The 27,649-nt window shown below is 38.2% G+C and overlaps 1 protein-coding gene across 7 annotated transcripts in view; it reads left to right on the top strand.

Moving 5' to 3' along the window:
- The window catches only part of gtdc1 (glycosyltransferase-like domain containing 1), a 360,673-nt gene that overhangs the window by 145,007 nt on the left and 188,017 nt on the right, over positions 1-27,649 (top strand). For all 7 annotated transcript variants that reach the window (XM_060827108.1, XM_060827116.1, XM_060827115.1 and 4 more), the window contains one exon: positions 311-484. In XM_060827108.1, coding sequence (XP_060683091.1) covers positions 311-484 — 174 coding nt within the window. The remainder of the gene's footprint in view (positions 1-310; positions 485-27,649) is intronic.

The following is a 27,649-nucleotide window of genomic DNA, read 5'->3' on the forward strand; positions in this document are numbered from 1 at the left end:
GTTCAGTGTCCATTTGATCACTGGTAAAATGGATTGAGAACGCCTACAGACCACAACTAAATTGCTTACAGCAATCAGTTTGACCAAAGTATCTGGCTTATGCTTATGTTATCAAAGTAAAGTCATGTGTAGTTTACAGGTTAAGGACATATGTGGAAACCACAGGTTGATGTAAATATGAGTGACTTTGATATTAACAATCAACAATGAGGTTTGAATTTTAAGAAACCATTTTCTCTTACAACTTGGATAAGGGGCCGAATGACGAGATAAAGTATTTTGTGTTAACAGTATAATCCTCTGTTTTCAGCTTGGTGGCTGATGTGATCGTGTTCAATTCAGCATTTAATATGGAATCATTCCTCACGTCCCTTGGCTCTTTCATGAAGCTAATACCTGATCATCGACCCAGAGAACTTGAGAAACTCATCAGGCCCAAGTGCCAAGTGTTGTATTTTCCAATCATATTTCCTGACATTACCAGGTTAGTAACCAGTAAACACTGATATTTAAAGTTCTCTGAAGAGCTGACAAGAGTACAGTGATCTTTTTTGACTTTGTATTTCTATGCTTATTTTTAATTGTGGTAGTTTGTTCTGCTCAAAACAAGAACTCATTCAGTGTAGGTAAGTCAATTGATGAGTACATAAGGTTATTGGTAAAATTGAATAAGTATAGAGCCCTTTCTTTACAGTTGTAGCATATTTTGGAGAATTGTTTCTTTTCTGTTGTATTTTAGAAGAGCATTTTATCAACATTGTGTAAAAATATATTGTATTAAAAAACAGATGTTTTTGATGTAAGAAACAACTTTTTTGAAGTTCCAATCTGCACTTGTATTGTACTTTATAGCTACAGTAATTCATATGAAATGTCATATTGAAAATAAGCCTGTCAGTGCTGATGGGCATAAAAGAGAATATTTTCTTACAAACTTTATGGGCAGCATGGTGGCACAGTGGTTAGCACTGCTGCCTCACAGTGCCAGAGACATATGTTCAATTCCCACTTCAGGCAACTTTCTGTGTGGAGTTTACACATTCTCCCTGTGTCTGTGTAGGTTTCCTCCGGGTGCTCCGGTTTCCTTGCACAGTCCAAAAATGTGCAGGTTAGGTGAACTGGCCATGATCAATTGCCCGTAGTGTTAGGTGAAGGGGTAAATGTAGGGGAATGGGTCTGGGTTACCCTTTGGAGGATCGGTGTGGATTTGCTGGGCCAAAGAGCCTGTTTTCACATTGTAAGTAATCTAATCTTAAAAAAAACTAAGAATGCCAAACTCATGAAGAGTGCAAAATCATTGGTTGTATAAGGGTTTTAACCCTTAACAATGTTTGGTTATATTGTAAAATTTTTGCCATTTTTTTTCAGACGATGTAGTGTACTTGATAACAAGAAGTTTTAAACAATAGCTTGCAGTGCCTAACTGGAAGTGTTATAATGTTTTCTTCCTGTGTTGTTATTAACCTTATATTCAGAGAAACAAAGGGTAAGAGTTGCAACACATCTTTTAAATGAAAAGATTTTGGCTATCTTCTAGTCTGTGTTGCCTCAGTAGAATTTCTTTTCAAAAATGCAGACTGCATAATAATATTGTAATCAAATAAGAACTTGAGATCAGCTGCAACTATGACACTGATTGATAACTCGTGCAAAATCTGAATTAAACTATTGATGCACAAAAAATGATCGCTCCCCCTTCCAATGAAAATATGCAGAATGAGAAGGGAGTATATAATGTTTCACAAATGACATTATGATTGACCGCATTAATATTCAATTTTTTCCTTTATAGGTACAAAAACATTAAATGCTCATTCTAACGGTCTATCATTTGTCACCATCAATACAATAAAGATTATAATGGAAGCTCACTTTCAACTCACTTTCTTATTCCATGCGTGAGCACGGCATGCTATTTAAACTGCATTTGTGATAACAGTATAGAAGAGCTCATTTATCTCACTGTGAACAGTAAAGTATTATTAGCCCAGTTTGTTTTAGTAATTATAAGCTGCTTAAGTCATTACTGTACAGTAATGGAATTATTTGATTGTACATATCAAAACTGAGATTGTGCTAAATTTGCATATTTTCTATTATCTAATGACATTCATCTACACCTGCCGAAACATTCCACATATAAGGTGACATCGGTCAAAATGAGAGTTTTCTTTCCAAAATGAGAGCTTATATTTTAATCAGTTCATTTAGCTTTCTTGGTGTTGGTATCTCTGTAAAAGAGATTTGACATTGAAATAATTGAATCAAAGATGAATATTCAGCTCAAGAATTTATGAATAAAAATAGGTTATCATATTTGAGTTTAAAGCACTTGTTTTTAAAATGAAAGCCGTTAAACATCGGCACTGGATAATGTAGGAGTTGTGTCAGGGTGACTGCTGATCAGCCAAACCTATAGGTGCGTCATGAGCCTGCTTTTGTAAGTGTCATATGTTGTCTTTGAAACTCCTCTTATTATGATTTAACTGCTTTTGAAAATATCCAGATTGAGCATGAAAGACTCTGAACATCATGGTGGCTAATTTGAAAGCCCCAATTAAAGCATTAGTCCAGAAATTCAATAGATACAGTTGATTCTACAGGTTAGATGGTGCTCCACATTGGGACAATACTGAAATCCTAACACTGCTGACTTCACAGAGATTCCTTGGGAAACTGAAATTTCCTTGAGTAATTCTTAGCATCTGGAAACCTCTGAAAAAGTTGCAGCTCTCTGTTGGAGTTGGAAATTTTGACATGTTCTGTCTTAATTACACTTAACAGTTACCCCAGAAAGGTTAGAGGATTAAAAGCAGTCTCTAATGTTGTCCTTACATGGTCTGGACTACATGTGACTCCAGACCCACAGCAATGTAGTTGACTCTTAACTGCCCTCTGGGCACTTAGGGATGGGCAGTAAATGTTGGCCTAGCCAATGGCACTGCATCCTGTGCATGAATAATAATGCCTGGATAACTATTAAATTGAAACGCTGACAGATCACTGATGATCTATCCACCCCAGCAATGACAACAGTTCGACATAACAATCTCTGACACCACTGGATCCGAGACCAATCCTCCTGTTCCAATGCCACCTCCCTGATCTGATTCTCTTGGATATGACACTTTCTTCCCTAAGATATTGGCCCCAAACCCAGACCCACTTTCCAATGCAACAACACCCCCTGTTCAACAACCAAAAGAGTATTACACTCTTTCTACAAGTCTCTCACTAAACCCTTATGTTTACCCGATGTTTTTGCCTTTTCTCCATAGCTGTCAAAGCTGCGCAGGACATTGAAATTGCAGAATATGGCGTATTTACAGCTGGAAAAGATGATATGGTTTCCATGCTGGCCTACTACATTGCTAGATGTGATCATTTTTTAACTTGGTCTCTGCTGGTTTGCAACAGAAGGCTCCTGTCCAAGAAATTTACAGGCAGGCTAATCAAAATATATGCTGTATATTTGATAAAAAAATTTCTCAGGGTTTCCAACCTTGACTGGAAAATTACTGCCATTCTCTTTACGTCTTGATCTTAATTGCAACTGCTAACAATGAAACTTTAACATCTGGAAATACAACTAACTTTCAAAGTGATAATTGTGTTTTTTGCATAAACTATTTATTTTGTAACTTACTATATATAGTTTTAATGTTAAGATATCAATACTTTCTATTTTCTTTGCTCATTGGATAGAGAGTGCTTTTCCTTCTTTGTGAGCAGGGTTAAAGTTATAATGGTAACAGTTTGTGTATTTTAAACTGTTGTGTTCTACCGGGAATAGGTCAGATGAAGATTTAGTAGATGAAGACACTGCCTTCTGTGTTGCTAAAATATGCAATATGTGAAATCTCAGATTTGATGTCATCGTTTTTCTGAGTGAGTGAAACTTGGCCACAGCTGATGTGGGTATTCTTCGCTTAGGAGGGCAAATTATCATGGGTCCATCTAGTCAGTGACAGTGTTGAAAGCATGTGGATGTTAATATGTTGAAAAGACTCATTGGCCCAAATCTGTTGATCTTTGGATCATCAAAGACTGAAAAGCTAATTGAAAATATGTTTGGGGCCCTATGGAGATCTTGGCTAATTGATCTTCGTGGGAATGGCTTGGGAACTTCAACTTCCAGTGGTCAATTCCCCTGTGCCCTGGGATCTTCTACAAAAGCTTCCGACTTGGAGGTAAGTTCTGGACCAATCTTTAGTTGCTTATCTGGGTAGTTAAATATTGGAAATGCTAAACACATTAAAATCTTCACTAACTCCTGAGCAATTATTGTAGTGAGGTCTCCCAGTCATGAATCTTGACTCCTACCTTGATTCCCCTGATTCCCCTTGTCCACTGAATCAACAGCACTACTAAATGTCAACCACGATACCCTGTGATCCCTCCCTGACGAGCCTGCTGACTAGACTTACTTCCACCACCTTTCTTGACTAGTCCTCAACCTGACTACCCTCCCACAACCAGTCATGATCACCCCCACCAGCTAACTGCCCTTCCCAACCCATTTTGACTAATCCCTGACCTGACCAGCCCCTGAGCTAACTTCTCCTTCTGACCCAAGCAGTCCCCAACCTAATTATGTCTGTCAAACCGACTAATACGTTTCTCTCAACTACTTAACCCTTGACTCCACAGCTACCGTGAAAACTAGACCTGATTAATTTCCTTCTCAATTTGCATAACTTCCATCCCCAACCAATCATGATCACTCCTCACCATCTGACTGCCCTCCAATCTGATCTGACTAGCCTTGGAACTGATCACACCCTCCCTCCCTGAACCTGACCTGACAACCTCCTGGTACAGCCTGACCAACCGTTACCACCTATTCGCTCACCCATATACCCATCTTGCCTATTTGTTACCACTCACCCTAACTGTTTACTCATTCATCCACTTACTAATTCTCCTGTTCACTAACCTTAATCAACCGTTATCTATTGACTAGCGTTCACACTGGACCTTTAAACTTACATTATAATAGCTAGTACCAAAGGAGTTGTGTTCATGAGCTGCCAGTCTCATCTCATTCTAGCGACATTGTGGATCTCTTCAGTAGATGATGTGCACAGGATTTCTGGAAGAACTGGCAAGAAACATGGAGTAGCATAGTGGCTTGGAAAGGCTCGTGTGCAATGACAGCCTGATGATGATTGCTGTTCTGTGGAGGATCCCTGTAATTGATATATCATGAGTCAACAGCTGTATAAGATTTGACTTGGGCACAGACCTTTAACTCAATGAAGGTGTAGTGCCTTCAGATGATTAAATTGACAGAGAAAGTAGAGTTGAATTTCTTTAAAGAAGGATTCCCCATAAGAAAATCTCTGAGCTGAGCTAAAGAAATCTTGAATTTTTCTCTTGTATCATATTTGTTGTTTCTTAATTTTATCTCTCGGAAGTAATTTCAAAATACCCATTTTTTTTCTCACAAAAAAAAGCATTATCTTGCACGAAAGCAATCATTTCTTGTACAGAAATCTGGATTCTTGAAAAATACATCCTATGCACCTAGCAGCTCCATGATGAAGATACTACATCTACAAATCACTCCTGGTCCCATACTGCCTGAACTAGAAAGGGCATTCTGTAGACCATTAAAATCAGAATGGCTGAGTTTATGGTATAAATTCCAACATCAGGAGGCACAATGTCCTGATATACACTGAATACAAAGAGGTTAAAAAGGTCATTCTTAGAAACCTAGCATTTGGCTGCCTGTGAATTACAAAGAATTAATGTGAATAATTTAGCTGCAAGAGGTGTCAGGGGAATTATGATCACTGAATCCCTAAAATTCATTTACCTTCTTAGGATCATTCAGAAAACGGCTATTCATTTCATATTATTGTACACACAGACACGTTTGCACACATTGTGTATGCATTCCTGGAACATGAGCGTTATTGTTAGGGTTAGTTGCCTATGTTTCTTTGCCACTGCCTTGATCCACTACAATCCACATGTGTAGGTACAAGCACAGTGCTGTAAGGAAGTGAGTTTCAGGACTTTCATCCGGCAATAATATGGGAACAGTGATTTAGGGATGGTAACTCAGAGAGGGATTTGAAGGTGGTGATTATCGTTCCAACTGGCTGCGCAGGCCTGTGTGCAGCAGTGACTTATGGAACCAGATGTCAGTGCCATGATTGCCAGGCCAAAGCTGATCACTGTGCTTGGAACATCAGAGGGACGCAGCTAGTTTTCGTATGAGTCTTCGCTACTGTAGCTGCGATGTCAGTGCCCGTAGCTTTACTAAATCTGGTGGTTCAGTCATTTCGTGACATTGGTGAGGTTTCTTCTAGAATACAATGTGCAGTTCCGGCTGCCCTGCTAGAGGAAGGACATTATTAAATTGAAGAGGGTTCAGAAAAGATTTACCAGGATGTTGCTGGGAATGGAGAGTTTGAGTTATAAAAGTTGGCTGGGACTTTTTCCACTGGGGTAGAAGAGATCGAGGGGTGACATTATAGAGGCAGATTTTTCAAGTGAGCGGAGAAAGTTTTAAAAATGACCTGTGGGGCAACTTATTTTTTACACAGAGTGGTTTGTGTCATGAAATGCCAGAGGAAATAGTGGATGCAGGTACAGTTACAACATTTAAAAGATATTTGAACAGGTATATGAATAAGAAAGGTTTGGAGGGATAGAGGTGATACACAGGCAAGTGGGACAGGTTCAGTTTGGGAACATGGTTGGACTGAAGGGTCTGTTTCCATGCTATATGACTCAACGATTCTCATGAGGAGCTGAAATGGATTGTTGATTTGGCACTTCTGCCAAATGCGTCAGTTTTGTCTTTTGATGATTTGATTGGTGTGCAAACATTGTTAGGGGCTGTGCAACTCAGGAACAATAGTTATATGACCGAGGAATTAAATTACTTGTGATGACATTAGTTTGAAATATTTTCATGGTTTTTGTAACTGGCATCATAATTACAAACAGATGGCATTGTCAAAGTTTGATGACTGTAATTGTTTTTAAGTTGAATATTTCCATGCAATTCTTAAATGTATCTGCCTGATCTGTTGTGAGCAGAGCACGTGACAAAAGCTTATTGGATACAAGTTGTAATTTTGATTCTGTGTTTGAATGTGGCTGTAAAACTGACAGTGATTAAGCAAACATTACAGAGAAATGGGCCTGAATGTTTGGGCTTGTATTTCATCTGGTACACTCTGTTTGATTTTAAACCTGGCTGTCCTTTTGTGCCACCTACTTGAGAGACTATTTTCTTTGTTGTGTTTTTATGTTAATAACTTAGTGAGACCATTTGCCAAATCTTAGGCCAGGAATGAAGTTCTTCAGCCCCCATTTATGCTAAGTATTAGATTAAAAGGGCCTGATATCTCTTGATTCTGAATTGCCATTCATCCCGTATTCCTCATAATCTATTGATCTCTAATTTAAAATTATTGTATGAGTCAGCCTCTGTTATATTTGCCAGAGAGACAGTTTGATACTAATCTGACCCTTTTCCTGAAGATGTGTTTCCTAATATTTTGTCCTGAATGACCTAGTTCAGATTTTAAGGTTGTGACTTCCTGTTGTAGATACTGTTATCAGTCTTACCAATTCCTTTCATATTTGTGGAACCCTAAAGTTCAGTGGTTAGCACTGCCACCTCAGAGTGCCAGGGACCTGGGTTTGGTATCATCCTTGGGCAACTGTCTGTACGGAGTTTGCAGATTCTTCCCGTGTCTGTGTGTATCCTCCGGGTGCTCCACTTTTAGCCCACAATCCAAATATCTGCAGGTTAGGTAGATTAGCCATGCTAAATTGCCCATAGTTTACAGAGATGTGTAGGCTAGGTGAGCTAGCCATGGGAAATGCAGGGTTACTGGGATAGAGTGGGTCTAGGTGGGATGGTCTTTGGAAATTCAGTGCAATTCGATGGGCTGAATGGCCTGCCTCCCCACAGTAGGGATTCTATTCTTAACATTGCTTATTTCAAAGGATTTATGCCTAGTTAATGGAATATCCCCACTCAATCTACCTCTCAGAGTAATATTTTGCTGAATTTCTGCTGCACTCTTCCTAGGTGTTCTAAGTTACAGTACCAAGATTAATGCACAATATCCTGTTGAGCCTGATGGTGATCACTTGTGAGACATGTATCCCAGATGTAATGTAACTGTTTGTTAAGTAATTTGTAATAAACCTATTTACTGTTCATCAAATTGAGTCAGTCTTCTACCAAAGAAGATCATTTTTTCTCCATTCTCCACATGGTATCAGTACCATAAACTAATACCAGCAAGAAGGACTGGTCGTAGTTAAACTACCTACAGCTTCTCAGTCCCACCGTTATGTCAGTTATCCATTGAATCTATCCTTACAGACTTATATGGACTTATTGATTCCCAGTTGCTTCAATTCAGAATACTTATCCACATATTTAAATTGTTAAATGCCCTTATTCCTCCTTAACTCTATAATCTTTTCTAGTAAAAAATGAGGTCTGCAGATGCTGGAGATCACAGCTGCAAATGTGTTGCTGGTCAACCCTATTACAATTCTGTAGTTTATTCGCATACATCCATTTCTCATTCACCCCACCATTATGGCCATGTATTCAGCTCTTAAAGGCCCCACCTCTCAGATTTCTTATCTGAGCAGTTCCATTTCTCCTTAATTTACACTTATCTGACAAAGCTTTTTATCACTCCATCTAAAGTGTTTCTTTCTTAGGGTCAATTTTCTGTCCAATTCTGTCTTTGTCGATGCCTTGGAAAGTGTTTCTTCATTAGAGCCTCTGTTAAACTGCAAGTTGTAATCGTTGTTGTCTTTCTGATGATGGGTGTCACGTCCGAAACTCAGCTCAGGAATAAATAATACAGCAAGGAGGTTGCAAATTGTGCAATCCAATTTTAGTTTCAGAAGAAATAGCTAGGTGTGGAGTCTGTGATGAAAACAGCAGACATTAGCTTCAATGTTTCCAATAGCTAATGTCAGGAAATTGCTACCCATGTAAAATTCGATGTTAGACGAGCAATTTCACAGCTCATCAGTAGTAAGTTAAAAATCACACAACACCACGTTATAGTCCAACAGGTTTAATTGGAAGCACACTAGCTTTCGGAGCGACGCTCCTTCATCAGGTGGTAGTGGAGGGCTCAATCCTAACACAGAATTTATAGCAAAAATTTACAGTGTGATGTAACTGAAATTATACATTGAAAAATTGATTGTCTGTTAAGCCTTTCATCTGTTAGAATACAGTGATAATTTCACTTCTTTCATGTGTAAATCACAAAACCTTTTTTTTTAAAAAGTTGCATTCTCGGGTTAGCTGTTAACAATGGTGATAGCTAGACAATATATTAAAGGTGTTGGCCCCCTGTGTTCTCTGTCTATGCCACGATGTTTAGATTGATTCTAATCTAAAACGTGAGATAACGGAATTTTTCATTAATTCATGCAGTTTTTGAGTTCAAGGAGGTACTGAATACGTTAAAGGACTTTGGCAGTCTGCAGAGACAAAATTGAGATTTCAGAGGGAACACAAAGTCCCAACAACACACTTACCTAACACCAAGCATCGTCTTCCTGCAGAGTCTGCAGATCATACATTAAACTTTGCAGCCCTTTCTGAACCTAATGATTTGCCCTTTCTGAACCTAATGATTTGGAGTAGAAGCAAGCCACCTTTAATCCCAAAGAACTGCCTAAGTGAAAACAGACAAGAAGATGTAAACAAATGGATTCTTGATTAACTCATGATGTTCTGTTGCTTGGTTGGGAAGAAAAACCATTGTTGGAAACCGTTTGGCACCGGTTAGATAGATATGAGTTGCACCATGTAAGGCAGCCGAGGTGACATAGTAGAGAATGATGTGATTAATTACCACAATTCTAAGGAGGATGACAATATGCACAATAACTGTAGACCACAGGGAATAGAATGTTAGTACAGCCATTTTCTTTTACATGATGGAGTTGTGATAAAATTGGTTAAAATTCTGGGAAGGTAAACATTTGAATGCTTTGGAGAGGAAAGAAACCTTGGGATTTTGGAATGGGCAGTAGCTTTCAAGGACAAGTGGGTTGAGGAGGGTTTTGTTTGCACTGTTGAGAGGGAGTGAGTTATTGAATGATGAGTGGGAACCACTAAAAATACCACCTCAACTGGTGGTCAAAAAGAGAATTTGGATGGTCACTGTTTCAGTGGGAAGATTATGTGATCATGTCCACTCCCAACTTGATCAAGAAGCAAAAGGTTCCAGACCATGAAGTGCACGGATGTTTAATTCTGTTGTGCTGATTCTTAATTGGGGGTCTCAGTCCATTTCCGTCCCATTTCTAAAACAGTTTAAGGAAGAAGTTTAATTAAGATTTTCAACAAACTTTGGGCAAGTTGGTCTGCCTACGAGAATTGTAACTTCTGGATTTCAGTTGAATAAAAATCTGGCCTTTGTCACAAGGTAATAGCAATGTTGGTCATTGGTTTTCAGAGGTTGCTCCAACATATTGAATAGGCAGAAGAAGGAAGAAGTAAATCAACAACTACAAATGTTTTAAACTTATGACGTTTGAGTAGCCCTATTACTGTAATATTTTTATATAACATTGTATGTAGGTTGAAAACTTAAAAAGAATCTACCAGCAATTTAAACATTTTGTTGTAAATCAGCTTAATCTCCAAGTCCAAGTTCATGTTAATAGGTTGTCATTTGCTAAATTAAATATTTTCAATATTTAGTATGTCCTTAATGAGAGTTTGATGGCTTCCTCTTTTCAACCTTTACAAGATAAAGTATAAAGTTAAAGTATCGTGATTTAGGATTGAAACTGGAAATTATAAAATCTCCCATCTTAATACGATCTCTCTTCTTGATCCCACTGTCGGCGAAGTCTCTGTGCTGCATTATCCAAGTAACTATACTTAACCTATATCTGGGTACGAACATTTCTATTTCTAAAGTATTTACAAATCTAAAGCTTTTTTTAATGTGAATTTCTACTACAATATAAAAAAGTACAGGCCTCTAAATTGGAAACAACTTCCAATAAAAAATAATTCTTTACTTTCAACAGCATGTCTGTTTGCCAGAAAAACATTCTGTCCTCACCTCTTTCTTTGCAAGCATGCATGTTCACATACATACAAATAGCAGATGTTGTAATTTATTCTTCATGGTTATTTTATTTTAGTACAGTTGCATAAGAGATCACTAATTACTAGATAACATCAATTCTAGAATTAAATCTGGTCCAAATTTGGTTCAAAATCAATATAAAATCTTGTTTTAATCAGCTGGGATTTCTTAATGTTTAAAATACTTTAAATTTGTGCCCTCAATAACGGATTTTCCAGCACTCTGTGATCTGTTTTCTAATATATAGTTTATCCCTTCCTTCCTGACAGTGAAGCCATATCAACAATCTCTTTGTATGACCATCTTATTATGTGATTTTTATAACTCAAAATGTAGATCTATTGCATTTATATTATGTTTATATTTGCATGATGGTTGATCTTTTGTCAATTTTGATCGCTGACTTTTAACCAAAAGTCAAACCTCTTGGCTTATTAATTACTTCCAGTTAGTCAAATTCATCTTGGTGCATACATTCTTAATGGAAGCGTAAAATTTTACACCACTGAAGACATCTGTCCAGTTGTATACCCATGTCAGCATGGAGCCACAATTGGGAGACAAAATTGCAAAGTCAGTCAATGAAAATTGCTAGAGTGGATGATCAATTTATCAAGGATGTATCCTAATCATCACAATGAAAGAAGCAAGAAAATTAGGCATTGAATATTTCAAAGACAGTATTAGATGGTATATCATTAGGTATTATAAAGTGAAACAATTTTGTACTGCAACCAATATACCAAGATTTCACAACTTCTCTCAGCAAAGCCTGATAACATGTTTACCACATTTCAGCGGTTTATAATCAAATCGCTGAGAAAAGAATGGATAAAGATTGACCTATATTAGGAACATCGATGAGATTCATAAATTTTGACATGCCAGCCAGTCAGTTAGTCAGTGAGCAAAGACTGAGAAAAAACTGTGTTAGTGAAGACAACTCGCCATAAAATGGTTAGATTCACCAATCTGTTGTATGTGTCTAGGATAAAGGCAATGTTAACATTCTGGAGAAAATTCTCCCAGAACAGCAACTCCCAAAAGGTGTAGCTGCCCATGTTCACAACAGAAGATGGATGGATAAAGTTTGTTAGAAAATATCATTGAGGAAAGTTTGGAGTATCCAGTCAGGAGGATTACATAATGGAAAATGTCTTCTCATCTGAGGCATGTTCAGATCAAAATTGTCTATCGTGTTATTGCTCAAGTTAAAATACTGGTAATTTAACCAATCTTTTATAACTTTGGTTTTCTTTCCAAATATGCCCTGCAAGAACAACTTGAAAAAAAATTGATTCATTTGATGAACAATGAAGGGAAGACATTCATCAAGAGGGGGGGAGCATATGGACACCAAAATTAGCAATCCTTTGAGAATGGGTTGCAGAGATCTGGAATGAAATCCGATTGTAAATTGTCATCCAATAACTAAAGAAATTTATTTGATGACACTTTCAATGCGTGATCTGGCGATAAGTAACATCTTTCTCGTGCTGTGAAAAACTGTCTGAATTGCATAAATTTATATTTTTGGTTTTTGTTTTTGATGAAATTGATAAATTTACTTTAGAAATAGATATTAATAGCTGTCTACATTGAGGATGTTATTTATCTGTAAGTGCTTCTGGTACCTGCAGCACTGCTTTTGGGGACAGGATCGGTGAGAGCAGTTTCTGATCTGGGAACGCTGTAAAAGTGAGATGATAGGAGCTGGTATATTGCTACCCTGCTCTAATGTGCCTTTTGTAAAAGTCAACCCCATGATTTTTGACGAGAAGTTTAGTGTTTAAAGCTCAACCTGCACATGAGTGTATATGGTATGTGACCTTGTATTATCTAGATGCCTTTAAGAACATTTTTTGACATTTTCCTATGGTACACATCTGACAGCTGTGCCATGCAAATTAAATTATTGTATTACACTGTTCGTTAGCAGAATATTTAGGATATTTTTCTGTTAAAAAGTGCTTTAGCGTCCTCCAATATGCATTTTTATGATATTGGAATGGGGATGACATTGACAGATCTATATTTATTGACTATCTTTAATTTCTTTGCAGTTTTGGTGAAGTGTAATCCCTTGCATTGATGATGCTGTCATAATTTCTTTCAGAATACCAAAAGTTTATCCAGATCATTGGAAAGCATGATGACTTTGGTTGGGAAAGAAAGTGGAGATTATGGTGTTCTCATTATTTTACTGCTGTTGAGTTATCATGGGTATGAGAAGTCCTTTCAAAGTTAGCTAGATGAATTGCTGCAGTACTCTTAGTATATCCTATATGCAAATTAATCTGGTGGTGGAAGAGGTGAATATGGGAATGAATTGTTGATAAAGAAATGCGGATGTTTTGGACAATTTTCCTAAGATTCCTTAGTAGCATATTCAGTCATATTCTGCACAGATGTTACAGGAAAGTTACTTCTCCTTGGGTATCCAGCTATTCCTTCTACGTTTGTGCTTGTGCTAATGATTGGAACCATGCAGTCCCAGTGAAAATAGAGTTATACTTTATTGAATAGGTTTTTGATATGGCTTGATTGGACTGTTAGTAATTCCTTCCATGTAGTTAAATGTAGGAGTCGTTAGAGGGAATCCGGAGGGATAGGATTTAGATGTATTCGGAAAGGCAAGGACTGATTAGGGATAGTCAGCATGGCTTTGTCATGGGAGGTCATGTCTTATGAACTTGATTGAGTTTTTTGAAGAAGTAACAAAGAGGATTGATGAGCGCAGATCAGTAGACATGATCTATATGGACTTCAGTAAAGCGTTCGACAAGGTTCCTCATGGGAGACTGGTTAGCAAGGTTAGATCTCATGGAATACAGGGAGAACTAGCCATTTGGATACAGAACTGGCTCAAAGATAGAAAGCAGAGAGTGGTGGCAGAGGGTTGTTTTTCACACTGGAGGCCTGTGACCAGTGGAGGGCCACAAGGATTGGTGCTGGTTCCACTGCTTTTCATCATTTATATGAATGATTTGGATGCGAACATAGGAGTGTAGTTAGTAAGTTTTCAGGTGACACTAAAATTGGAGGTGTAGTGGACAGCAAAGAAGGTTACCTCAGATTACAATGGGATCTTGATCAGATGGGCCTCTGGGTTGAGGACTGGCAATGGAGTTTAATTTAAATAAACGTGAGGTGCTGCATTTTGGAAAAACAAATCTTAGCAGGACTTATACACATAATGGTAAGATCCTACAGAATGTTACTGAACAAAGAGACTTTGGAGTGCAAGTTCATAGTTTCTTGAAAGTAGAGTCATAGGTAGTTGGATGGTGAAGAAGACACTTGGTATGCATTTCTTTATTGATCAGAGCATTGAGTATCGGAGTTTGGATGTCATGTTGCGACTGCACAGGACATTAGTTAGGCTGCTTTTGGAATATTGTGTGCAGTTCTGGTCTCCTTCCTATTGGAAGGAAATTGTGAAACTTGAAAGGGTTCAGAAAAGATTTACAAGGATGTTGCCAGTTTTGGAAGATTTGAATAATAGGGAAGGGCTACATAAGCTGGGGCTGTTTTCCCTGTAGCGTCAGAGGCTGAAGAGTGACCTTAGAGAGGTTTATAAAATCATGAGGGGCATGGATAGGGTAAAGAGACAAGGTTCTTTTTCTCTGGGTGAGGAAGTCGAGAACTCGAGGGCATAGGTTCTGGGTGAGAGGAGAAAGATATAAAAGTGACCTAAGGAGCAACTGTTTCAAGCAGACAGTTGTGTGTTTATGGAATGAGTTGCCAGAGGAAGAGTTGAGGCTAATACAATTAATTTAAAAGTGCCAAGCAAGAGGCACTAGTTGGGTATATGAATAGTAAGGGATGAAAGGGATATGGGTTAAGTGCTGGCAAATGGGGCTAGATTAGGTTAGAATATCTAGGTGGCATGGACGAGTTGGACCGAAGGGTCTGTTTCAGTGCTGTATATCTCTGAGTCTATGACACTTTACTTGTAAAAGGCTGTTGGGATTATAATTGACTATTATCAGAGAGTGGAAGGGTAAGGTTTGAAGCAGCTTTTGTGACTAATGATGGTGTCGTGGTAATGTCACTGATTAAGAAATGCATAGGGTTCAGCTGATGATTTGGGGGCACAGGTTCAAATTCCTCCCCTGCAACTGGTGGAAATTTGGACTTGAAATTTAGTCTCACTAATAATGACGTTGAAACTATAAGGAAGGAGCTTGTGGCACACAGGTAGTAGTATTGCCAACAAAGAACCTGAAATGTAGGTTCAAGTCTCACCTGCCCCAGAGCTGCTTCATAATATGTCTGCACAAGTTTATTTAAATGTGTTTTAAAGCAGTGGAGCTTTTCCTTGATAGAGTGGCAAGAGAATAGAAAAGAGAAAAAAAATCTGAACGCATACCAGATAATCCATTCACTAGCAGTTTTTTGGTAGTAAATGTGCACAGTAGCTTTGTGAAATTTTGAGAAGTCAGAGAACTTTAGGGGAAAATGCCAAATAACTGTTCCCTGCCAAAACATTCTGGTGCAAAGAGGTGTGGCAGGACATAAATTAGGACAAAATAAGGTAAAAGTAACTTGGCACCATGAACACTAGTGACAAGCAAGAGGGTTTGCTAAATATTGCAATTAGTTCACTGCCGATGAACCCTGACTTGCAATGTTGGTTGTGGGAGAGTTATAGTGATGATGGCAATAAAACATATAGTATACAGTGTAGAGTAATAGAACTTGACATTAGGCATAAAGATTTTGTTACGATTCTGATATGCTGAGATTTAATGATTGGCTCGGCACCTTTGTGTGTCGACTCAGCTGCAGACCTGTGCAGGAATCAAGTCATTTTGGTGTATTGGAAGGAATATCTGAAGTTCATGTTGAAGAACTGACCTTTGCCTGAACTAAAAGACACTAATGCATATGAAAGGGTAAAAAGGAAATGTTGTATACTTTGATCTCAAATGTCAATGTGACAAAAACTAATTGATCTATGTCTTTGGTAATGTTTAAGTAAAGGATCATGTTCAGGATTGAAAGATGTAAGAATAAGGAGAAAATATGTTTGCTTAAAGTCACCTTCTATGTGAACACATGAAAAGCACAAATGAACCCTTTCAAAATACCTTGTGTGTCACCTCTATCTGTTATGGCATTTATCTGTTTTGGGAGATGGTGAACTGTGTCCAAGAATAGACCACTTCTGTATTGAACATGCCTATTTTGGCTGTAGAGGTAATTTGAGAGTGTCAATCCTTTCACCAGCTGGCACAAATGAATGGTGTTGGCCAGATGTCAACTGATACTTGTTCTTTCAGATTCTCTCTTTGCTAAATTTTTGTCATTTCTTTTGCTCTGCTTTTTTATGCTCTTTTTGACTGCTATCTTCAAGTATTCCAGTTTGCTGCAAGTGCTTCTCATGTGTCAATTCCAGTTCTGGTCAACTAGAAGCTTTCTTTTTAGACATCCCTCTAATGGAGATGTATGCAATCTGTTGGTTTCATGCTCGAGCAAACTGGCCAAGAGCATGTCATTGGAAATGTAGCCATTATCCATTCAGCTTGTATGGCTCAGCCAATGGAATTACCAGCAACTCAAGGGCAAAAGTGCTGGTGATGAATGGCTTTATGCTAATGTGCTTGATTGATTGAAACAGGGTCACATTATAATACAGGCAGAATGGTACTAGTCTGGAGCTTGCAGGACAGTTTTCCTTTGATTTTGTTAATGGTGTTATTAGCACCAATTCTTACTCCTCAGTGAGACAAGGATTTTTAGTTTTTTGGGCTGTCCTGCAGATTATACTATATAAAACCTCTTGTTGAGCCAGCAGAGGTTCTGGAAGTGAAGGTGCACAAGAACAGAGGAGCATCCAACATGCACCGCATCTTCTGTGATTGTACCAGGCCATGAATCTGGCAACCACATTGTGCTACCATGATTTGATTTCTTCAACTGTTAACAGATATTAATCTGCCAAGAGTTTCATTTGCAAGTTGTAGCTTGTATTTACACGTAATGGTTATGTAATCATATCAGATAAATAATGATGTAGGTATACATTTATCCAAGGTTTTGATGTATACCTTCAGTTAAAATATTGATAATGAATATCAATTGCATGAGTATTTGAACCACCTGTAGGATCTGACACAGAGAATATTCTCTCCTTGCACCTGTTGTAAGGTCTGCATTTGCATGTTCTTCCTGTAGCAGTGTCTCCAAGTGCACCTGTCAGTACATGTTTATTTGTCTTTTACTTGTATGTAAATATTTGCATATATGTATGTGCTGATCTTACTTTATCGTTGGATTATTGAAGGAATTTTTTTTAAGGTTGATCTCGATGTTCTGGCAATTTTAACAAAAATTGCAAACTAAAACATTGTTGTGATTCATATTGTGTTGATGGACTACGATCAGTAAGTCATGTGATATAGTGCTATAAACTTGCGAAGTATTGCTTGTAAAAGCACTGTACCTATCAAAATGCAGTATCGCAATATATGATGTAATTACAGTCATGATGTTTACAATTAAGCATGCATAATTCTAGATTTTAAATGCATTACACTTGCCAATGAAAACTTCTAATAAACAAATCTTGGTCACACAAAAATAACTAAATTAGGTATTTATATCCTCCCAATTGTCACTGGGAGACATTGCTTTTGTTTTATGGAATATTAAATTGAAAGTACTCTATAATTAATTTTTGTTCTTGCTATTGAAGTGTAAGTAAAGTAATAATCAAGGCCAGGATTCCTATCCATGCTGAAATAAATTTTGCAGATGTACATTCATAATGAGGAATAACTAAAGTCATCTAATTTGTACACTTTACAGTGTTTACTGCTGAAGTTATTTGTTCAATGATTGGTTAGCATTCGAAACAATATTTAAGTTCAGGCAATGCTTTTTCTCTCTCTCTCTATACGTATAATAGATAAACACATTTAAATAGCTTTGCTTGGTAAAAGCAAACCTAATGCTAAACATTTTTGTTCTGTTATGTCATGCGAGGAATTTCTTTATTATTTGAGCAAAGTGGGTGTTGGTGCCATTTGTTCGTCCCAAATTGCTCTTGAAATAATTAACTTACTAAACTGGCAGTTAAGGTAACCATATTTAGCCATGTTATACTGCACCTGGCTAGATCATCCTGAGCCTCTCTGTCATCCTCACCATTCCCACTCCCACCTATTTTTACGTCATCAGCAAACTTAGAAATATTACATGTGATTCCATCATGCAAGTTGCTGGTGTATATTGTGAATAGCTGGGGCCTAAGCACAAATTCCTGTGGTATCCTGCTTATCAGGGCCTTCATTTTGAAAATGAGTCATTTATTCTTACTTTCTGTTTCCTGTCCGTTAACCAAATAATAGCTTCATGCTCACCATTATTGTGACGTACTTTAAATTTCAGATTTAAAAACTTGAATTCCATATTACACATGCATCTGGATAACTAGTCCATTAGTTACATTGTATTATTGTAAGTAATGTAACTTGAATCATTAATTGCATTACCACAACTCCTTTGTTTTTTCTTCCCCACCCATACCTGATGCTCTATTCCTACTATGATCCTGGCTGATATTATTCCCAGGCTGAAATCTGGCTTCTATTTTGTTTTAGCTTTGGTTTTAAAGAGATCATCTTCCATTGTGAAACAAGTATGCAATGCAGATTTCGTTTCAACAATAAAATAGACATTTATTGTTCAGAAGAAATGAATATAAAATGGAAGAAATTAAACTATTCGCAAACAGCACACGTTTAAAAATTTCAAAATACAAAACAAAGTACAATTAATCCCAACAGCACCTATTTATAGTTGACACACCAAAGAGAATTCCCTTCTTTATCACATATATAGGGTTGACTTAATGAATGTTCAGTTCCCGATCTTGAGAATCTGATACCCTCTTCCTTGAAGCTTCAGTTGAGCTTAGACTTTGTCAGCTTTTAATGGAGTATGTTTGGTCTGGAACTTTCAAACAAAACTCCTGACACTCAGGTAGCCTAGTTCTTAACTGACTTTTATTATTCTCTTGCTTCTCGAAAAAGCTTCACTCATTCAGCTTTGACCACAACTTACGCAAACCAAAAAAAAAAATCAAGCTATACCTTTTTCCCCAAAGCTGCCAAAACCCCCTCATTTCCAGATTATTCAAGCATAGAACACAGAACAGTGCAGCATAATGCAGGCCCTTTGTCCCTTGATGTTGTGTCAACCTTTTATCCTACTCTAAGTTTAAACTAACCTGCATACCCTACATTTTACTGTCATCCATGTGCCTATCCAGGAGTTGCTTAAACTCTCTAATGTATCTGACTCTACAACCACCAGTGACAGTGCATTCCATGCACCCATCACTCTCTGTATAAAGAACCAATCTCTGACATCTTCCCTAAACCTTCCTCCAATCACCTTAAAATGATATTCCCTCATGATAGCTATTTCTGCCCTGGGGAAAAGTTTCTGACTATTCACCCTATCTATGCCTCTCATCATCTTGTACACCTCTATCAAGTTGCCTCTCACCATTCTTTGCTCCATTGAGAAAAGCCTTAACTCTCTCAACCTTTCTTCACAAGACATGCCCTCCAGTTGAGGCAGCATCCTGGTAAATCTCCTCTGCACCCTCTCTAAAGCTTCCACATCCTTCCTATAAGGAGGCAACCAGAACTGAACACAGTATTCCAAATATGGTTTAACCAGGGCTCTATAGCACTGCAGCATAACCTTGCAGCTCTTAAACTCAATCCTCCTGCTAATGAAAGTTAACACACCATACACCTTCTTAACAACCCTATCAACTTGGATGGCAACTATGAGCGATCTATGGACTTGGACCCGAAGATCCCTCTGTTCTTCCACACTGCCAAGAATCCTGCCTTTAACCCTGTATTTGAATTTGACCTTCTGAAATGAATCACTTTATACTTTTCCAGGTTGAACTCCATCTGTCACTTACCAGCCCAGCCCTGCATCCTATCAATGTCCCGATGCAACCTATAACAGCCCTCCACACTATCCAGCACTCCACCAACCTTCATGTCATTGGCAAACTAATTAACTCGCACTTCCACTTCCTCATCCAAGTCATTTATAAAAATGACAAAGAGCAGAGGTCCCAGAACAGATCCCTGCGGAACACCACTGGTTACTGAACTCCAGGCTGAATACATTTCATCTGTTATCACCCTCTGTTTTCTATAGGCCCCGTCAATTCTGTGTCCACACAGCCAAATTTCCCTGTATCCAGTGCCTCCTTACTTTCTGAATGAGTATACTATGGGGAAACTTATCAAATGGCTTGCTAAAATCCATATACACCACACCTACTGCTCTACCTTCTTTACTGTGTTTTGCCACATCCTCAAAGAATTCAGTAAGGCTTGTGAGGTATGACCCGCCCCTCTCAAAGCCATGCTGACTATTTCTAATCAAACTATGGTTTCCCAAGTAATCATAAATCCTGTTTGTCAGAATCATTTCCAATAATTTGCCGACCACAGACATAAGACTAACTGGTCTATAATTCCCAGGATTATCCCTATTCCCTTTCTTGAACCATGGAATAACATTTGCCACCCTCCAATCATTTGGCACTACTCCAATGGATAGTGAGGATGCAAAGATCATCACTAAAGACGCAGCAATCTCTTCCCTAGCTTCCTGTAGCAACCTTAGTTGTATCCTTTCTGGCCCAGGAGATTTATCTATTCTTATGTTTTTCAAAATTTTCAGCACATTCTCCTTCTTAACATCAATTATACAAGTATATCAACCTGTTTCACGCTGTCCTCACAATCGGCAAGATTCCTGTCTGTAGTGAATACTGAAGCAAAGTATTCATCAAGGACCTCCCCTACCTCCTGTGACTCTAGGCACAAGTTCCCTTCTAACCGAAGCCTAATATATAACTTTTTATTTTGTCTTGTAAAATTTTCCTAATGAAAACAAATTTGCCTCATTCCTCTCAAAGGCAGCTCTCACATCTTTTTCAAAAAAAATATCATCATGGCTACAAAAATACTTACATCCATTCATAAATACAGCCCAAACCTTATGCCACTAATTCAAATCCAAACTGAAAAATAAATGAAACAAAAATTTATATATATATATAGATACCACACATCTTGCATCAGATTCATCATATAAAGCCTACATAAAAGCATCTTTTAGAAAACATTCCAAACAACCTTTAAATCACTTAAATGCTTCAGTCTTGTGTCTTAGCAATAAACCCAGCACCCCATTTTTAATGATAAAACAAAAGTGAAGTATTGCAGATCCTGGGTGTTGAAGTTAAAAACAAAGTGCTGGAGAAACTCAGCAGGTCTGGCAGTATCTGTGAAGAGAGAAGCAGAGTTACTGTTTTCCTTTCTCAGAATTGTTTCACTGGAACTGTCTGCTTTTATTTCGGCCATTTTAAATCACAGAATTATTTACAATTAAGATAAAAAAATGTTTTTCCCAAACAAAAAACTGAAGCACATAAGCTGGAAATATGTTAAGTCTCTTCACCCACATACCGATAACATCACATTGAACTCTTGGATATACTTTCGCAGAATATCCAGACACCTTTTGAAACAGGGCCGATGTGAAGGAGTCAAAATCAAGGTCTTCCTTGATTTGATTTCTTTGAATCATGACTTAGCATGGTGGAATTAGTTCTTGTGCCCATCGCGGAGAAGCTGAGGCAAACTATTGACTCATAAAAATGGAAAACCAGCATCATGCATCATCTGCACAACTTTGTGCTGGAAGGAGGGGAATTGCACCAAAATATATGAAATGAAACAATTGTGGACCTGCACAAAGACAAGGGGAATCGCAGCACTTGAAACAACTATCCATGCAACATCCATTTGAGCATAATGGGGAAAATTCTTTGTCCACTTTTATGATCTTAGCAGATATATTTCTGAATAAATGAGGTCTCAGACTGATATTTGGATTGACGGATCATATTGAAGTTATTTAGCATGCTGAAACACTGATTTTAACAATAATATGGAAGATAGTCATGTAAAAGAAGAGAAGATAAAATAGAATGTGGACTTGTTGGGCCAAAGGGCCTGTTTCCACACAGTAGGTAATCTAATCTTAAAAAAAACCTAACTATTTACATATAACAATTTGGAAGATTTCAAAACCCACAGTAAAATTACCATCCCATCTAAACCAAAAGGGTCCCCCTCAATCACCAGAGAGTTCGAAACTTAATTGGGAACTCCCCACAACTGTTTCTCCCAGTACATCAGTGACATAATTAGTGCTGCATCCTTTTTTCATTTGGAATTGGAATCATTGATCAATTTAGTTTCCAATTTTCACCCTGCCCTCACCTTTACCTGGTCAATCTCTGACTCCTACCTTCCATTCCTCGATGTCTCTGTTTCTATTTCTGGAGATAGGATGACCATCAATATACAGTACAAACCCACAAACTCTCTCAGTTATCCCAACTATACATCCTCACACCATACTTTCTGGAAGGACCCCATCCCATTCATCCAGTTTCTCTGCCTCTATCATATCTGTTCTGATGATGGACGACACTTTTTGCAGTGGACCTCAGAATTGTCTACCTTTTTAATCAACTCAGAATTCCCTCCTACCACGATTGACCCATCTCTCACATTTCTGCCCTCACCCCTTCCCTTCCTTCACCTTCCCACCCTCCCCCAGTCCTTACTGAACATCCACCAGCCTCTACATTCAAAGGATTGTAAGCTACCATTTCTGTCACCTTCAATTATCTTGCCTCCCTTGTCAGCATTCTGCAGGGACCGTTTCCTTCAGTGCACTCTGGTAATTCCTCCACCATTGCCAATATCTCCTCACACTCCCACAGCACACCCCACAGACCTGCCCACTTACCACCACCTCCTCTCAGTCTAAGTTCCCAAACTTAACTTCCAAAAATGCCTGCAAAAATGAACCTGAGTTTCCAGTTGCCTGCCACTTCAACAGACCACTGTGCTCCCTGTCCAACAGTTCTGTCTCAGGCCTGCTGCAGTTTCTAGCAAACCTCAGCCCAAGCTCATTTTCCACTTGGGGATCATGAAGCCTCTCGGAGTCAACATTGCATTCAGTAACTTTAGAGGCTGATTCGATCTTTCCATTTTTTTTGTCACCTCACACGCAGTCCTGTAATGACATTTGTTGCTTTTAGTAACCCATTTTTTTGTACTCTTAGGCCCATTATCACATTATACGTGTTGCATGCAGCACAGATAATCGATTTTCGCACTCCTAGCTCTTACTATGTCTTATTCACCTTTTTTTCTATCATGGTCTGCTATCTATTATCTCCTTTTATAACTACCCCTCTCATAACTCTCTTTGGGTTCCGTTTCCATCTATTACTCCTCCCCAGCACCCCTCCGCTTTTGGCTTCAGCATAAATACCAGCTTCTCTTCTGTAAACATTTCTGATGAAGAGTCACCGGATTCAAGACATTTGCTCTGTTTTCTTCCCAGACCTGCTATGTTTTACCACCAATTTCTGTTTTTGTCCAGCAACCACAATTCTTTGATTTATTTTACCAGAAAGAGAATTCCCTTTTCTATTGTATCGGTGAGTTTTATTTAAGTGTTGCTTTTAATTCCCAGTATTGATTGTCTGATAGCCTCTTCTTAAATTATTCAGAGAACTGATTTTATACGTTTTTCAGCACTGAATAACTCCTTCAGGATTATCACCAAACAGTTCTGGGCTGGAATTTTCAAACTGAAACTCTTACACTGAGCTTATACCTTGCTCCATGAGAACTATTTCATGCACAGAACTGCAATCAGGACATTTGCAATCTGAAACCAAATGGCTTCCAAGCTATAAATATTTTCCCAAGTAAACATTCAATCCATGATCATTCTAACTGAAAGCATCCAATGCTTTTCATTGCATATTCTATCTGCACATAAGCTGTCCCAATGAAGATTTGCATTTACATCCAAGAACTGTCTCTGGTTTCACAAAGCCTTGACTCCAGAAATACTTGCCAGTTAATCATTAAAACCCATCTTAGGCAAAGACGAAAACCCATATACCATTAGGTCAAAATCCAAACTCTAAAATAAATGACTTAAATATGTATAAATTACACACCTTACATCACATAGCATTGCCCTTTTCAGATTATAGATCTTGAATCCCATTATGGTTTCAGAACTGGAGATCTACAAGCAGTTGCAGAAGATATTTTGTAAATAAGGGAAACTACTAAAACATTTTTATATACTAATTCATGCTATATGTACATCATTGGTTAGGCCAGCATTTATTGCCCATTGCTATTTGTCCAAAGCGCAGTTTGAAGTCCAGCACTTTGCTGAGTCTGGACTCACGTGCATGCCAGACCAGGGAAAGTTGGCAGATTTCCTTCCTTGTAGGACATTAGTAAACCAGACTGCTTTTTGTTTTTGGCAAGGATCAGTAATGGTTACATAGTTGCCATTAGGATAACTTCTTAATTCAAGTCTTTTTTTTTTGAAAAGAGTGAGTTCAAATTCAAAATTCACCAGATAGAATTCAAATCCATGTCCTCATTGCATTAGGCTGGGGTTTGGAATTGCTAGGCCACTGCCTCCCCTTCAGAAATGCTGAAGTTGCTGAATATGATCTCTTCTTTATATGAAGTGATTATATGGTAGGTATTCTTAGCTTCTGGAAAAATGTCGAAGGATTGGAAAAATGACGTAGCATCCTAATTCAAAAAGGGAAGGAGACAAAAAAAAAGTAACTTTAGGCTCGTGAGCTTAACATCGGTCATTGAGAAAATGTTGGAATCTCTTATCAAAGGATGTAACATTGAGTTTTTTAAAGATCATAATTTATATGATAAAAGTTAATAGGTTGAAGGTGCGAATGTTACAGATTGGTCCTGCTGTTTTACATAATGTGTTTGGAGAAATTAGTTCCAAACATATTATTACTTTTCAAGCAAGCTATGCCTCTATCAAGATGCTGCCATCTCAACCTTCTAAATTTCTATTCTGAGAGACCTCAGCATCCTTGTTCCAAAGTATTGGATGACATGTTTCTGATTAGTATACAATAAAATATTTTGCCAGATTAGCTAGTGTTGTATATTGGGTATGTGTGTGTGTGGATGTTGAGGGATCAACTTAAGTGTTTAATATTTATTTAGATAATTGCTTTCTAAACACACATTCTGTACCAAAGATAAATGCTGTATGTCTCTTCTTCAGCTTCAGTAGTATTTAAGAAATATTTAGTATTTACTGCTTCTGATAATAATCCTTGAAACCCGAGCTAAAGAGAATGTTCTTTTGTAGATTAAGCTTTTTTTTAGAATTAGAACTGAAAGTTTGACAAGGTCTAATAACAGATCAAATAAAAGTTGACAGGAAGTTTTACGACTGATGTATTTTATTTTTAAATTAGGTACGGTTATAGCTGGAATATTTTTGTTTATGTTTTAGCCGGTCACCCTAAGACACATCCTGTACAAAACTCTATATTTTTCCCTGAGCTATTTTAAAAGTCATACGCATGATCATTTTGTATCAGTGGGAAAGAGTTCTGAGTTGGCTAGACAGGGCTTTAGCTTAGTCCCAATTTAACCTTATTGATCTGATCATAGGTAATTTTGTTAGATAGAGTAAGAGCAGCACCCAGCAACATATCTAATTCAGGTAGTAGGCTATCTGATCTTATTAACACACCTGTTGTCAGCTTACTAAAGGCCAGTTTGGAATGGTGTAGGGATTACAATGATTGATTGTGAAAGTCAGCAACATTGTAAGGACTCGGTAATGCCTGATCATTTGATTATTTGGGCAAATAAAAGAGTGGGTGAACCATTGATATGAACACATAGGTGCTATCTGGTGAACAAAGCAAGCAATGCAATTGGTATTTGTGCACTGACAGCATCGCGAGTCCAGTTGACTACAAGAAGGCAACAAGGCATTTGACAAGGTTCCACACGGTAAACTGGTGAGCAAGGTTACATTATATGGACTCCAGGGAGAGCTAGCCATTTGGATACAAAATTGGTTTGAAGGAGACGGGGTGGTGGTGGAGAGTTATTTTTCAGATGGCAGGTCTGTGATAGACTGTGTGTTGCAAGGATCGGTGCTGGGTCCACTGCTTTTTGTAATTTTTATAAATGATTTAGATGTGAACACAGGAGTGGTTAGTAAGTTTGCAGGTGACACCAAAATTGTTGATTTAGTGGACAGTGAAGGTTATCTCAAAGTACAGTGGGATGATGATCAGATGGGCCGAGGAGTGGCAAATGGAGTTTAAGTTGGATAAATGTGAGATGTTGCATTTTGGTAAGGCAAATCAGGGCAGAGCTGATTCACTTAGTGGTAGAGCCCTGGGAATGTTGCCGACCAGAGACCTTGGGGTGCAGGTTCATGGTTCCTTGAAGGTGGAGTTGCAGGTAGACAATATAGTGAGGAAGACATTTGATATGCTTACTTTCATTGGTCAGTGCATTGAATATAGAAGTTGTGAGGTTATGTTGCGGCTGTACAAGGCATTGCTTAGGCCACTTTTGGAGTACTGTGTTCAAGTCTGGTCTCCCTGCTTTACGAAAGTTGTGAAACTTTAAAGGGTTTAGAAAAGACGTACAAGGATCCCACTGTACTTTGAGATAACCTCTTTCACTGTCCACTAAACCAACAATTTTGGTGTCATCTGCAAACTTACTAATCACTCCTATGTTCACATCTCAATCATGTAGATGGGAGTGCTTGATCTTACAATAATGTAGACCATTTCCTCTACATTTAATTTTAATTGAAGTGGGAATTACCCAGATATATTGCAGAATCAATATATCTTGGCAGATAATAATTGGAAGTTGTGCCTTCTTGAGGAACTGGGAATTTATGTTGCAGATGTTTCGTCCCCTGTCTAGGTGACATCCTCAGTGCTTGGGAGCCTCCTGTGAAGCGCTTCTGTGATGTTTCCTCCAGCATTTTTAGTGATTTGTATCTACTGCTTCTGGAACAGCTGGAACTGACAACCGGAAGCATCAGATACAAATCACTATAAATGCTGGAGGAAACATCACAGAAACGCTTCACAGGAGGCTTCCAAGCACTGAGGATGTAACCTAGACCGGAGACGAAATGTCTGCAACACAAATTCCCAGCTCGGCGAACAGAACCACAACAACGAACACCTGAGCTACAAACCTTCTCACAAACTTTGAACTTGAGGAAGACTACTAATTTCTGTGTACTGCCATTTACTGTTAAAAATACTTTGGCTGGAAAATAACTCTTCTTGGACCTTGTGACATTCAGCTGGCAGCTGCCTGTATCACTGATGTCTGGTGCTGAGCAATGCTAGGTTTCTTAGCCTTGCAATGGGTCAGTAATCACCCTGATCACAGCTTTATCGCATGGCTAGGAGCAATGTGTTCCCTGACGCTGCTTAGCTGCAAAAGACCTGGATGTTCACACCTCACTGATCAAAGGTCACTAAAAGTCTTGTGGCAATTCATCCACTTCCTGTGCAAGCTAGTTCCGCTACTGCCGGCCGTGCTTTGTTTGGTTGG

This window comes from Hemiscyllium ocellatum, chromosome 7, assembly GCF_020745735.1.
Source record: "Hemiscyllium ocellatum isolate sHemOce1 chromosome 7, sHemOce1.pat.X.cur, whole genome shotgun sequence".
Taxonomy (NCBI): domain Eukaryota; kingdom Metazoa; phylum Chordata; class Chondrichthyes; order Orectolobiformes; family Hemiscylliidae; genus Hemiscyllium; species Hemiscyllium ocellatum.